Source organism: Drosophila nasuta, unplaced genomic scaffold, assembly GCF_023558535.2.
Source record: "Drosophila nasuta strain 15112-1781.00 unplaced genomic scaffold, ASM2355853v1 ctg16_pilon, whole genome shotgun sequence".
Lineage (NCBI taxonomy): Eukaryota > Metazoa > Arthropoda > Insecta > Diptera > Drosophilidae > Drosophila > Drosophila nasuta.
The window spans coordinates 750,670-766,522 of NW_026869398.1; the positions used below are offsets into that span (position 1 = coordinate 750,670).

The 15,853-nt window shown below is 35.3% G+C and overlaps 1 protein-coding gene and 1 long non-coding RNA gene across 2 annotated transcripts; both read right to left on the reverse strand.

The window, feature by feature from the left end:
• Positions 1-7,276: 7,276 nt before the first annotated feature.
• On the reverse strand, positions 7,277-8,007 carry LOC132797669 (NADH dehydrogenase [ubiquinone] 1 beta subcomplex subunit 2, mitochondrial-like). Its single transcript, XM_060809422.1, has 3 exons — positions 7,822-8,007; positions 7,630-7,753; positions 7,277-7,570 (listed from the first exon to the last, which is right to left on the reverse strand). The coding sequence occupies exons 1-3, from the start codon at positions 7,920-7,922 to the stop codon at positions 7,502-7,504; spliced, it is 294 nt and encodes a 97-aa protein (XP_060665405.1). The 5' UTR covers positions 7,923-8,007; the 3' UTR covers positions 7,277-7,501.
• A 2,509-nt stretch (positions 8,008-10,516) lies between these two features.
• LOC132797655 (uncharacterized) lies at positions 10,517-11,710 on the reverse strand. Its single transcript, XR_009633757.1, has 2 exons — positions 11,560-11,710; positions 10,517-11,495 (listed from the first exon to the last, which is right to left on the reverse strand). It is a non-coding gene; the product is annotated as an uncharacterized LOC132797655 (long non-coding RNA).
• Between the last annotated feature and the right edge of the window lie 4,143 nt (positions 11,711-15,853).

Here is a 15,853-nt window from a genome sequence, read left to right on the forward strand (position 1 = left end):
TTGGGACACGAAGGAGAGGACGACCCCGAACGCGTTGGCAAGACCAGGTGATGGAATTATTTGAGTAGGTACAGATACGATAAGATATCAGCGTGATCCAAAGCGTTTTTTACGACTTCGTTAACTCGAAGCGTAGATCCGCGTCATCACCAGCATTTGTGTCTTTGGAGAATATGACAGTATCTAATGGTCATGATGTTGCCGATTTATTTGCGGACTTTTTCCAAACGACATATTCTGTCCCAAGTTCTCAAAATTCCTTTTCTTATCCTTATCAGTTAAATTCATCTAATTGTATTTTTGGTCCTTTAATTACTGAAAGCTCTATTTTAACGGAACTATTGGCTATAAAACCTGTTTTTTCGGCAGGTCCGGATGGAGTACCTAGTTGTGTGCTAAGGTATTATGCTGGTAGTATTTGTAAACCGCTTTTTAAATGGTTTGAATTATCCGTTAACTCATGTTCTTTTCCTAAAATCTGGAAAAAATCATACATTATACCTATCCTAAAAAAAAGGGAGCACATCTAAAGTTCAAAATTATCGCGGTATATCTAAATTGTCTGCGATTCCGAAAGCATTTGAAAAAATTATAACTTCTCAACTGCAACATCTGTGTAAATCTATAATTTCACCTTACCAACATGGGTTTGTGAAGTCTAGATCCACTTCTACTAACTTATTGGAGTTCTCTTCTATTGTAATTAAAGGATTCGAGAATAAAATGCAAACGGATGTCATTTACACCGATTTTAGTAAGGCTTTTGACTCTGTTAATCATCACCTGTTATTGTATAAGCTTAATGTTTTAGGGTTTCCTCATAGTCTAATTGAGTGGATATCCTCATACCTTTCCAACAGAATTCAGAATGACAAGACATCGCCGCTGCTGAAACTCACAGCTTTATATTGGGTTAGCTTCAGAATTAACTTTAAGTCTCTAATTTGATTTCAATAAAGAACGGTTCCAATCGGAATCGCAATCAAATATATTTTTTTTATTATTTCAAAATAAATAAAATATTTGATTAAACTTTTAATCTACATACCTTGAGCAATATTATTAATTTCTATTCCAATTGGTGCACAAACGTAAAAATGGCGAATGATCAAACTTATTTAACTATTTATCAATTCGCTCGCTCTCGCATTCGCAGTCGGACGTGTTTTTTTTTTCTTCCCTCTTAAATTTGTGATTTTTCATTAAATTTCATATTTATTTACTATTAATATAACATTAATTTTACTCTCTCACTTGGTTTTAACTAGAGATCGTTAAATCGCTGTGTGCTTTCGTGTATTTAGTAAATTATTATCATTTTTCTGAAAATATAACAACAAATTGTGTGGTCAAACTTTGCTTTGCTTCGTTAGCAAAACAATTCTGTTTTCGTTGTCGCTGCACTTTGTTTTTGTATTTTTGTTTACTTTCGCGCTCTTATTTTTTCACTTGCTTTTCTTTGCGCTCAACGCTGTTACAATAGTTAACTCTCCCTCTCTTGGTGTTGTTGTTGGCTATCGTCTATCTTGCGTCTCGCTCGACCCGCGCTTTACTCTCAGTGATTGTGCTTTGTGCTCTCAACGCTCTTTAGAATAGTAACTCTCCCTCTCTTGGTGTTGTAGTTGCCTATCGTTCTATCTTGCGTCTCGCTCGACCTGTGCATACTCTCTGTGTTTTGTGCTCTTCGTAAGTACAGATCATATTAGTTTGCAAATAAATTACTTATTTTGATTTATTTCCTTTTTTGTTTTTTAATTTTTTAATTGGTTTAATAATCTTTGTTTTAGCAATATGTTAACCTGCTATAACAAGAAATGCCGGGTGCCAGTTGGTGCCAAAATGGGTTTTGTTTGTTGCTGGTTATGCGACAACGTTGCACATGAAAAATGTGCTGGCTTTAACGGCCGTATAGTGGATTTGATTTCGGCCAAGTCTGGATTGAGATGGACTTGTGAACATTGTAGGGACTCTGAACGCGATATTGCTGGGTTTATACGGCAGACGCGAACTGGTTTTAAAGATATATTGGCGGGCTTTAAAAAACTCTCCGATAGCTTTTCTGCTTTGGATTCTGGGTTTAAGAGTATGAAGCTCTTGACCGAGTCTCCGAAGCGTAAAACTGTCCCAGTTGATGTTCCAAGCTTATCTGTACCACCTGCTGGGGAATTAATGTCGTTTAGTTCTCCGTCCCCTCAACCTTCGGTAGCTCTGGATGTTCCAGATCATGACATTACGTCTTTAAGATTGGAGTCTCCTGCTCCGGCTTCGATTTTGTTGTCGACTGAGATGGAGACAGTTGAAGAAATTCAACCATCACCATCCTCTGTTGAGATTGTTAGTGCTGTAACGATAGAAGACTCGCCTCCAGTTCCTACCTCAGTTGTCCGCAACACTTTGGTTGCAGTGCCACCTCTTAAGCAGATTTTCGTTTCAAGGCTTTCCCCTCATACGACATCTGATGATGTTCGGGCTTATATTAAGTCCAAATCTCAAGCCAGGGTTAAAGTAGATAAATTTAATTTCTCGTATGAACGGGAGATTTCGTCTTTTAAAATAAGTGTTCCGGTTGAACAATTTAGCATGATGTGCAGTAAAGAGTTTTGGCCGGAACACCTATTAGTTAAAGAATTTGTTGCGAAAAAGAAAAATCGGTCTCCGGTTTCTCTTCCTAGTAGTGGCAAGAGTTCGATTTCAAAGCCTTCCTCTATGTCTGTCAGTTAAAAAAACTAACATCCTCTTTACTTCTTGGCTATCAGAATGTAAGAGGTATTTGTAGTAAACTTACTGACTTATATTTAAATAGTGTATCTTTCCCTTTGAATGTCATTGCCTTTACTGAAACTTGGTTAAAAAATGACATCCTTGATACGGAAATCTTTTCTAGTAGATTTTCCGTATACAGACGTGACCGCAAGGTACGTCGCGGTGGTGGGGTTTTAATTGCAGTTGATGCTCAATTAAATTCAGAGTTGATTGAGCACACTTCTGATATTGAGTTAGTGGCTGTTAGATTATCCTTTGGTAGTTTTAACATTTTTATTTCTTGCTCATATATCCCCCCTGCTTCAGATGATGCTTTATATTTAGCTCATTTTTCTATTATTAATAACATTTCTAATATGCTTTCTAATCGTGATCATTTTATAGTCCTTGGTGATTTTAATATTGCTGGGGTGTCATGGCATTCCGCCGAGAATCTAAATGGACTTTGCCCCTCTGTATCCCATGTTTTTATTGATAGTCTCTTCGGGGTATCATTGTCTCAGATTAATGGTATTCCAAATTGCTTAAACAGGTCTCTAGACCTTATTTTTGTTTTAGACCCAGATTCATGCTCTCTATCGAGAATATCTCCTATATCTTCCCCTGAAGACCCTTACCATCCCACTTTAGAAATTATGTTGGAGCTCCCATTTATTGCGTCAGAGTCGAGTGTACGTTGTGGTGAGCTTTCTCGTTGTTTTCGGAAAACCGATTTTGAGAAACTTGCTCTGCTTATATCTCAAACTGACTGGTCCCAACTTTCTTTGTCTACAAACTTGGATAGAGCGGTTGAATTTTTCTATTCTACTCTAAACTCGCTATTTGATGCTTGTGTTCCATCAAGTATTCCACATTTGTCTGATAAACCCTTATGGTTTACTAAGAAATTATCGAATTTAAAAAATCGTAAGTCGAGATTTTACAAAAAATTCAAGGGAACTGGCTCTTCTTTTGATTTTCTCCGTTATTCTGTTGCTTAAGCTGCTTTTCGCACTCATAACAATGAGTGTTATGATAATTATTTGAGTAGGTGCAGAATAAGATTTCAGCGTGATCCAAAGCGATTTTACGACTTCGTTAACTCGAAGCGTAGATCCGCGTCATCACCAGCATATATGTCTTTGGAGAATATGACAGTATCTAATGGTCATGATGTTGCCGATTTATTTGCGGACTTTTTCCAAACGACATATTCTGTCCCAAGTTCTCAAAATTCCTTTTCTTATCCTTATCAGTTAAATTCATCTAATTGTATTTTTGGTCCTTTAATTACTGAAAGCTCTATTTTAACGGAACTATTGGCTATAAAACCTGTTTTTTCGGCTGGTCCGGATGGAGTACCTAGTTGTGTGCTAAGGCATTGTGCTGGTAGTATCTGTAAACCGCTTTTTAAATTGTTTGAATTATCCGTTAACTCATGTTCTTTTCCTAAAATCTGGAAAAAATCATACATTATACCTATCCTAAAAAAAGGGAGCAAATCTAAAGTTCAAAATTATCGTGGTATATCTAAATTGTCTGCGATTCCGAAAGCATTTGAAAAATTATAACTTCTCAACTGCAACATCTGTGTAAATCTATAATTTCACCTTACCAACATGGGTTTGTGAAGTCTAGATCCACTTCTACTAACTTATTGGAGTTCTCTTCTATTGTAATTAAAGGATTCGAGAATAAAATGCAAACGGATGTCATTTACACCGATTTTAGTAAGGCTTTTGACTCTGTTAATCATCACCTCTTACTGTATAAGCTTAATGTTTTAGGGTTTCCTCATAGCCTAATTGAGTGGATATCCTCATACCTTTCCAACAGAATTCAGAATGTTTATTATAATGGTTTTGTATCTAAATGTGTTCAAGTCACTTCTGGTGTGCCCCAGGGCAGTCATTTGGGTCCTCTATTGTTCACTTTGTTCATAAATGATCTTCCTTCTGTTATTGTGCATTCCCGTGTACTTATGTACGCCGATGACGTTAAGCTTTGCCTGACATTTAATGATAGTCTTGAGAGCTCACTGTTACAATGTGATCTTAATCGTCTAGAATCTTGGTGCAGAGTAAATATGTTACATCTCAACTGCAATAAGTGTAAGTTTATGACCTTTTGTAGGGGTTCTTCTCAGTTAAATAACTATGTGTTATATGATACTCCTCTTGAGCAAATTGAAGGTGTGAATGACTTAGGGGTTCTGCTTGAAACTAAAATTCGATAAACATATTCTGTCTGCTGTAAATAGGGCCATGGGTGTTTTGGGATTTATAAAACGCTGGTCGAAAGAGTTCAATGATCCCTACATCACTAAGACTTTATACGTCTCACTGGTTCGTCCTATCCTTGAGTACGGATCTCTTGTCTGGAATCCCCAGTATAGGGTTTATCAAGATAGGATTGAATCGGTGCAGAAACAATTCTTATTATTTGCTCTTCGTAGTTTAAATTGGAATCCTAATATTAGATTACCACCGTATCGCAGTAGACTTTTATTACTAAACCTTCCTTCTCTTTCTGACCGTAGAACTATGCAAAGTTTGTTTTTATACAGAGACTAATTAATGGTGAAATAGACTCTTTGGAGCTTTTAAGTCAAATTAGTTTTGCAGTTCCTGTCAGGATCACTAGGAATTTTCTTCCTCTTCTCATTTCACGTAGATCTACTAACTTTGCTTGCCATAATCCCTTCCGTATTCTGTGTGTGAACTATAATAATCTCAATAACGTAGTTTGCTCTAGTAAATCTATTCCTTTGCTTAAAACCTTATTATTAGCTTATTTATCGAGTATTTAATTGTTATTTATTTTATTATACATTTATTCTAACATATTTTTAATCTAATTTAATTAGCTGTCCAGCGTCTTTTAATATTTATTCGCGGTTTTCGTTTAATGCATGCTGTTTACAAATTTATTTTGTTTTGTCCGCGCGTCAACAAGCCCGTGTTTGGTATCGCTGGGCCACTTGATGGTACTGCCGTTAGTACGTCAACGTCCAAATAAAATAAAAATAAATAAAATAATAAAAAATTTGCCGCTTCTTTTTGATCGTTCCACGAACTTTGCGGTCCAAGAAAAACTTCAGGGTTGCAAATATTATACTTAAAGTTATTGATTGTAGTTAAACAATATATTACAAGAATATTAAAGTTAAATCAATATATTTGAAAATGAAAATTTTGATTTTTTGCCAAAAAAAATTGATCATTTCGATCAGTGTGTATTGTAAGTTCTGCGAGATTGTTTTTTTTTTTTCAAAAATGGGCAAGTTAGCAACTGATATCGCCGAAAATTTCAGAGTGTGCGCTAAGGTTAACATAAATACAATAGACACCCAAAACGCCAGGAACTTTAAAGAACACAAATTCTATCTTCTCCACGGAAAAACAAGTTTTTCAAGTTTCCTACAACCGTTACGTCATTAAACTCTGAGACATTGGCATGTCTACTGAAGAATAGCTAAAACTTAGACATTGTAAGCGCACCCCCGCTCCACAGCATCTCAAACAAAGAGGTCGAACATTTTCACGGCACATTGGCAGATATATGTAGCTAGATGCATCAAAATCGACAAGAAAATTTACGATACAATAGAACTGATAATGCGGCCTAAAATGGAATACAATAAGACATTGCATTCAGTAGCAGGCAAGACACATCGAAATCGTTCATGCAATGCACATTGATTTCCAGCAAACCATAACAGAAAAATAACACATTCCCAATTAACCAACATCGGTAGATGCAACATCCCCGTAGTATACAGTGATGCCTTAATATGGTAACTTATCTAAGACACTCGAAAGACAGGAAAATTAACAAATTTATAGGCTAAGTTATTAGTTGTCGACATAGATTATATCATAATCCTCTTGTACTTTTTAAAGAGCCACCATAGAATAGCAAAAAGCTTAAGCTTTTTTTTAAGCCATAGCCGTTAAGATTACAGCAGTCACACTTTAACCTTTAATTCCATTTATAGATGCGAAGTAAATTATGGAGTTTATAGTACAACATTCATAAAAAAATAACGTGTGATACATTCGTTCAAGGAAAAATAATTAACAGGCTAAGGCCGAACAAAGCCACAAAACAAAATCTGGAAATACAGACGAAAACAAAATTTCCACCGGAACACGTAAATGAAATTTTATTTATAAAAAAAATTGGTGCTTGGAAAATTTAACCTTGCGCTAAAAGGGCATAAATAGTGGACACTTTGACATGTTACCCAGGCTGTACGCAAAGTAACTATGTACATATAAATAAATCAATCCCATATTAACTTCGGGTTGAAGATCCATATACATAAGCATTAGATATGTTTACAAAAACCATTACTAGCATTTGAGTTGTGGTTTCTGTTAGGTAGCATTGAAATATAGATTGGGTCATCATAAATCATATGATCATCATAAATCAATTGATTTCAAACAAAATTATAAGAGGTTGTTATCAATTCTTCACTTTTCACAATATAGTTTAGTTTATGGAGGTCTCTTGTGGATTTATTTCCAAATTTCAAATTCATGGAAATTTCTTGTGTGTAATTTTAACTTGATTATTATTGTATAAAAGAAAAAAAATGAAGGGCAGTGAATCTTGCCGTTCTAAACAAACACTTCAAAAAGTTCTCATTTTTGTTTGAGGGGAAACAAATACTACAATTGGATTGCCGCAGACGTTATTTTAAGCTCAATCTATAGTTTTTATTGCTACTTATTGAATTCAATTATACCCTACTTCACACATCGCGAGGGATACCCAATTGAATGTTTGTCCATTTTGCAGCATCCGGGTAATCAAACTCCCCCTACAAGTAAATATTTATATATTTTTGAGTTTGTGTAAGTAAACACTAGCAATACTCACAGTAATATGATCTGGTTCATGCCACAGATGCCAAATAACCCACCACCACATAGTCCCGCCGACTACAACCGCTCCAATTTTAGTTGCTTTGGAATGAGGTGGAGGAGCACTCCGATAGGAAACACTGAAACATTTGTCTCATATAAGCGTTACATAATATCTAAATATATATTTCTGATAATTTTCACTTACGCATGACTTTTTCTATTAATAACTTGTGTGTTGCATTTTAGAGATTGAATTGCTCTTCCAGTTGCCAAAATATTCCGAAAAGTTTTCATATTCCCAATCATTTTTCAACCAGTGCACTTTAAAGCCGTAATATATATTGTGATAGAGATGTGCGCAAGGAATTATCGATTAACTTGAAAATCACTAACCCTTATATGGTGTATAAAAAATCGATGCTAAGACTGTGACTGAGAGTGAAACACTAAAATGGCCTACTTTTCCATCGATACTTCGATAATGGTGTGTATGAGAATGTCAAATTAGCTGTTTCGGCAAAGTGAACACAAACATAAAAATGGATAATTTAAAAAAATTAAAATAGTGTGTGGCAATTTCTCGTATAGAAAAATATCATTTATTAAAAATTGTGGATTCGCAAGACTGCATTCAAATTTAAAATAAAAAATATTGCATGAAAGTTTCAATATGTGCTTGAAATATTGTCGCAATAGAAATAGGACTTCAATGTGATTTTATGTTTTTTAGTAATTTGCATTTATTTAATAGGCGAATGTTTCAGTGGTGTAGCTATGAATTTTTTATTTTTTTTTTTTGTCATTTCTATGTCAAATGTTGGCACACAAAGGTTGCTAAAAATGGTCACACTAATATATGTGGAATTTGCCGTATTTTCGATAATATTTTGGTATATGTATGATTATTCCACTGCTAAATCTTGGGGCCTTAAATTATTTCAAATTGATTTGCAATACTTCGAAAACTAACCAAAGTCGAAAGATACAAGTAAATAGACAGGGGCATTAGAAAATGTTTAATGAAAATCGCCAAGACGATCAATTTGACCACTTTGTACATGAATATGATCGTTGCAGAGCAAGTTGCTTATTAAATTATTTTTTTCAATTATGGGAAAAAATTAAATTTATATAAACCTGATCTCAGTGTATAATAATTTATTAAATTGCTAATTTTCATTTGAATTTGCCTTTGATGTTCTTTATCTTCCTGCCTAAGATTATTTACTTTATCACACCCAAACAGCTGGTCGCGTGAAGCAGTTTTGGTGTAAGCACTTGCACTTGAATCAGATGCACTTGGTTTGTATTTTGGTTTCATTCTTAGTATCTACAGATACTTAAAAGAAGCTTGAAGGTTGAAGGTTGACATAAACATGCTGAGAAACTCCCTTTTTATAGGAGTTCATTTGTCAGTCATTACGCTCTTCGGAACCTTGTGGAATCTCACGTTTAACTTGAAGTCGTTTCTTGCTGGCTACCAGTACATGCCGAGATTTGGAATACCATTAATCTGAGACAATGATACTCCGAAAAGACTATCGATAAAAACATGGGAAGTAGAGGGACACAGTCCATTAAAATTCTTGGCGGAATGCTATGAGACAGCAGCAATATTAAAATCACCAAGGGCAATAAATTAACGATCAGAAAGCATGTTAGAAATGTTATTAATTATAGAAAAATGAGCTAAATATAAAGCATCATCTGAAGCAGGTGGATATACGAACAAGAAATAAAAATGTTAAAACTACCAAAGGATAATTTTACAGCCATTAGGTCAATATCAGAAGTGTGATCAATCAATTCTAAAGCAAATTGAGCATCTACTGCAATTAAAACCCCACCACCTCGACGTAGTTTGCGGTCACGTCTGTATAAGGAAAATCTACTAGGACAAATTTCTGTATCAAGAATGTCATCCTTTAACCATGTTTCAGTAAAGGCAATGACATTGAAAGTGAAAGGCATACTATTTAAATGTGGGTCAGTAAGTTTACTGCAAATGCCTCTTCCATTCTGACTGCCAAGAAGTAAAGAGGATGTTAGTTTTTTGAATTGACAGACACAGAAAAAGGCTTTGGATTACAATTCTTGCTACTATTAGAAAAATGAACCGGAGACCGATTTTTCTTTTTGGCAACAAATTCTTTGACTAATGTTCCGGCCAAAACTCTTTACTGCACATCATGCTAAATTATTCAGCAGGAACACTTATTTTAAAAGATAAAATTTCCCGCTCGTTTCAGGGGCAAACCATGAGACAAAAATCTGTTTATGCTGTGGCACCGCAACTAACATGTTGCGGACAACTGAAGTATGAGCTGGAGGCGATTCTTCAATCGTTACAGCACTGATAATCTCGACATAGGATCGTGATGGTTGAATTTTTTCAAAAGTCTCCATCTCAGCCGACACCAAAATCGATGAAGTAGCAAGAAATTCCATACATAATGACGTAATGTCATGATGTCGTGCCTCCAGAGCTACCGGAGGTTGAGGGGACAAAATGACATTAAATCGCCAGCAGGTGGTACGGATAAACTTGGAACATCTACAGGGACAGAAAGCTCAATCGGGGCAACCGACAGACGCGTATTAGCCTTTTTACGCTTCGGAGACTCGGTCAAGAGCTTCATACTCTATCTCTCTACATCTATCCTGTGGTCGTATAACGATTTAGTTAAACATCTCCTGGGTATTGCCGAAGTCTCCGACAGCTCCTTCTTTGAAGTGAAAGAGAATGGCTGGTAACGACTCGTAGTGCTGTAGACCCATGTCCATCAGCGAATTTAACGAATCACCAACTATCGCCGCTGTGTCAAAGACCTGCTTCTCTGGCTAACACCTCTGCTCCAAACGCCGAAAGTATATTTAATAAGCGAAATAGTTCACAAGTCGCCTGTACGCTAGGCCATAAGAGTACTATCTATTATCTCTGTTTGAATCTCACAGTGATATTTTCGAGAATCGATTGCGATCTGGTGTTCGAGCTGGTTGCAACGGCCGATGCGAGCTTCACGCCAAAATTCTCCACTCGGTTACCAACTTTTATACTGTGTCATCCTGCAGCACAGTAAGATGGTAATCCTCTGCAATCCTTTGTTGGACCAAAGACCAGCCACCCCAGCTTGTAGGCCGATGCATAGGGTTCATTTCCAACGAGAAGTCTACTCTCTATTGGCCCAACTCGTCGCCAATCTTTTTCGATGCATCGGCAGGCTTAGGCTCCGCACTGCTTGTACGTTCTGCGAATCGTAACGATGGCGTTTTCCCGCTCCGCTGATTTGTAGATTAACTAATGTTGCGGGTTTACTGGCAAATCTAAGGCCAAACCAATATTTATTCAGCTGCCGCCGCTCTCCAGTTAGCTTCAGCCCTCTCATCGATCATCGAGACGGATGAACCTTCGTCGAAGAATGCATACGTATTTACCCTTCAATTGAGCCATGCGTTACAGTCGGATAAACTTGCAGAGTGCTGGCATGCCATGCCCACTCAGTTCTTCTCCCTGGTGGCAGCTTTGCGGACAATTCCTCCATTAGCGTCGGGTTGCTCAAATGGATCAGATCCGAGAACCATAGTCGGCACTGGTGCGTTTCGCAAAGTAACCGGCAGATCGAGTTTACTGACTTCTTGTTTTCCTGGGGAAGTGCTGAGTTGACATTCTCAACAATTAGTCGTACAAGGCAATCAAGAATTAGCAACTCTCTTGCTGAGGTAAAATAGTGCATCACCCGGCACTAACAGTCTACTTAAACTTCCTAATCAATTTGTCGCCGACAGAATTAAAAGATGCTTAGGAATCCGCAATAGTGGAGGATTTATTCTGTGTGAAAATTCATTATAATGGAATCCGTAATATGAGAGAATTTTATTCTGAGTAAAAATTCATTATAATCTGTTTTAAATCTATGACTTTTTTCTTTCCGCAATGACTTACTCTAATTCTCTACAAGATCGTGCATTTTTCAAGCATCTGCTTAAATACTGTAGGATGTGACTGTGACTGTCACAATAGTCATTGAAATACCACATTATTCTTTAAACTATCGATAACCTAACACTAAAAACCAGTAGTCGAAATTTAATTTATTTAATTTATTTAAGAAATAAATGTTTATAAAATATATGACAAAAGACGGCTGCTGAGGTCGGGTCTTAGTTGCTTTGGTTGATAATCTGGTATATTTTCATTTTAAACTTAATAGTATATTTATATAGAAACTATAGTCTTTATAATTATGTATATTTATTTGGTATATTTTAAACACAATACCGTACTGATTTGCTTTTATACTTTTTTTAGAACAAGTGCACCGGCTTCAATAATGCAGTTTTATTATGCAAGTTCTTACACCAAAACTGCATCACTCGAACAGCTGTTTAGGGGCGAAAAAGTAAACAAACTCAGACAGGAAGAATAACAAAGGCAATAGAAACAAATCCACAGAAAAGTAGTAATTCAATAAATTATGAAGCACTTTTATTTGCGTTTTACATCATAATGATTAACTCGCTCTGCAACGATTATATTTATATATGCCCCTGTCTATTTCCTTTTTTTTTAATTTTTACATTTTTGTAGAAATGCTAAGAAATTTAATTTGAAGGTGCTAAAATGTGTAAGTGGAATAATCAGCTGATTTACATTCATACCGCACTTTTTCGATAAATATACCAAAATATTATCCAAAACGGCCACATTTTCAGAATAATTGCCGCATGATGAGGCATAAGTAGGGTTGTAGGATTTTGAAAAAATATCACTCGATGATATTAAGAAATATGAAAAAAAATCGATATATCGAGTATTTTTGATCATATTTTATGTTGAGCTAATTTTGAATAAATGTTTCCTGTCTCTGTTCTTTTGGCCTAAGAATATGTATAATAAAAAAAAAACGGCATAATATTTGATTTCATCAACCATGAACTGCAAATAAGACACAAAAGACTATTTTTTACTTAAAAAGTGAATAGAAAAAAATAAATATTAAATATTAAAATAACAAAATTATTAAGAATATGATATAGAGCACAGCCCAGCCTATTGTGCTCAATTTTATTTGGTATTGTTAATTTATGGAATTTGCGCTTAATGCTTTTAATTATTAATAAGAAAATAAATGTGTATTTAATGATTTTAGAAAAACTCATTCGGTTACATGCTGGTCTGTCATACGACTACGGGAGTCTGCAACAACACTCTTTATGGCAGAAGCCCACGGTTCAGATGAAACCGACCTAGGCATAATTAAGCAAATTAATGCCACCTTCGCTAGCATAGGCATAGTTGACATTCGCGAGATCCAGAATTCCAACGGATTTGTCTGATATTTTAGAAGGGTATCTTTAATTTCGATGCCCTTAGCGGTAACCACAATCCCTTCTTTCAATTTTGTATTAATCATAAAAATCATTGGAATCACTAAGCTTACGGTCACATAAGAATTTGCGTTCAAATTTTCAGTGGATATATCATCTCAACAATATCAATATCGCCTATTTTTGACAAAAAAAATGGCGATGATATTTTTTTAAGAGGAAAAATATCGATATATCGATATTTTGATATATTTCCGACATCCCTAGGCATAAGGTTCTAAACGGAAATTTCAGTGATTTCAGTCAGTTTTATTCAAAACCGATAGCTTTCATACTTGTTTATATATACTTGTACTACATCTATATTTAGTAGCCCGATGTTTCGCAGGCGGATATTATAATTTTAACTAAAGCTTTGCGTTTTCTAGCTTTAATTAAAAACCATGTAAGAATTCATTCTGTATTATAGCCTATTTCCACTACACCCAAAACCTCGGTTTTCTTTGGTTTTTTCACGTTCAGGCCGAATGTTACGTTCGCCCCATGTAAAAACCCATAAGAAAAAAAGTCGGTTTTTCTACGTTCGCGAGCTTCGTAGAAATAGCGAACGCACTTTTTGGGTAATTACGCAATATTTTGATCGATATGACAACGAAAAAGAGTTCGCCACTAAGCAAACAGCTGACATTTAAGTGAGCCAAGGTATGAAAATAGGAAAATAAAAATTTTATTTTGCTTTTTAAACAAATTTTTTATATTTTAGATATGCCAAAAAACTCGAAAGCCGTCAATATCGTGGAGCGGCATCCACGAGGCTATGTTGTTCGACTTATGGGAGGAGAAATGTAGTGCCTTTTTTGGCCAATCCACAAGGGTGCCAAACTCCTCCCAATTAATTCGAACATTTTTTTTTTAAAAAATGATTCGTTGTTTCCAGGAACATCGCGTTCCCAAAAACACCCATGCCGTTGTTTAAAAGTAAATGTATTTATGTAAATATTACATTGCTGCCAGCAAATCTACTTATGTACATAATCCTAAACTGATGGCGATTTCTTTACTATTGGCAAAGGCCTATACTCTATACTCCGTTAATTTTCCACTTCGTCAAAATCCTCATAAAAATCCTGCAATTTAAGAAAATTTTCCATTTTAAAATGCGCGTGCTGTTTTTTGAATTGTTCGCCAACTCGTGTTTACATTTGAACAGCTGACATTTCAGAGCGGCCATATTGAAAAATTTACCGTTGCCCATATTTTTCGGTTCGTGCCAATGGAAACCCCGAAACGGGACTGTAAAAAAACGTAAAAAAAACCGAGTGAAGTGGAAATAGGCTATTATTCAATTGTTCATTGCTTGTGTCCGTCTGTCAGTATGAACACCTACATCTCAACGTGTACAGTAGGTCACAGCTTATTTCAACCACCACCAACCGACAACTTTGAGTTAGTGTACTGGCCAAACTAAAAGAGGTATTAACTTTATTTAAACGCAGGATTTTAGTTTATTGTTTTAACATACAAGATACTTTTTCATTTATCCACTAATTTTTTGTTTATTATATAAAATTATTGAAAAACAAAAAAATGACAAAAAAAATACTACAGCTTATTTCAACCAGCTGAAAATAACTAAATATAAATATGTTAAACTGTGTATTTATAATTTCGTATGACCTCCTTCTTGGTTAATAGCTCCTTCCAGACAGTTTGGAATAGATTCCACCAATTTTTTTGTAATATAGGGGCTAATTTTGTCCCATTCTTCCACTAAAGCCGTTTTAAGGTTAGATTTGTTGGAAATTGGCCTTTTTCCGATGTTCTGGTCCAAAATGGCCCAAAAATTTTTTACAACATTTATGTCAGGTTACTGAGCTGATGGTTTCATGACATGACGACAGTTGCACATTAGCCAATCTTGGCCAATTCCTGCCTAGGGTCATTGTCTTGGTAGAAGCGGAAATCATCCTTAATGCCTAGTTTATCTGCACTTTGGATCAAATTGACATTCAGTACCTCTGTATTGAGTCTAGTCAATGGTCGCGTCAATAAAATTGAGTTTTCCGACTACGGCTGTGGACATACAGGCCCAAACCACGACGCTACCACCGTAATGCGTGATTGTAGGCTTTAAATTTATGTTTTGAAGCCCGGAATTTGGATTCTGACCGACATATGGAGCTCCAACCAAGCCAAAAATGTTGATTTTGGACTCGTCCACAAATTTCGAAAATCTAACTTCTAAGCATTAAAAATACTATATACAATGCAATAGATCAATAAAGAACCGTTATTTTCCTAGGAAACTGATCTTTGCACAGCAGCAAAGTTGCTGGTTGAAATAAGCTGTGGTACTTTTTTTTTGGCATTTTTTTGTTTTTCAATAATTTTATATAGTAAACAAAAAATTAGTAGATAAATGAAAAAGTATCTTGTATGTTAAAACAATAAACTAAAATCCTGCGTTTAAATAAAGTTAATACCTCTTTTAGTTTGGCCAGTACACTAACTCAAAGTTGTCGGTTGGTGGTGGTTGAAATAAGCTTTGACCTACTGTATGTATATACCAAAATTTTTTTTCGAATTTCTCTTAGTCTATAAGAGATACAGCCAACATTTTTTTTCCAATTTTGGTATAAACAATAATAATATACACTCTTTGTGATTGTTGAAAATTTGGTTGCAAACAGATAAAAATTGTCGAAGTTATTAATGAAATACTTTTGTGTAGGCAAAACGTCTACTTACTAGGGGTCTAGTTGTTTTGGCTGACAATCTGGTATATTTTGCACTCTATAGTATATCTTGAACATACCATATCAATACACCAAATATAAAGTTTGGTATTTTTATAGTATATTATTTCGGTATATTTTGAGAATAATACCGCGATATTTTTCTTTTATTTA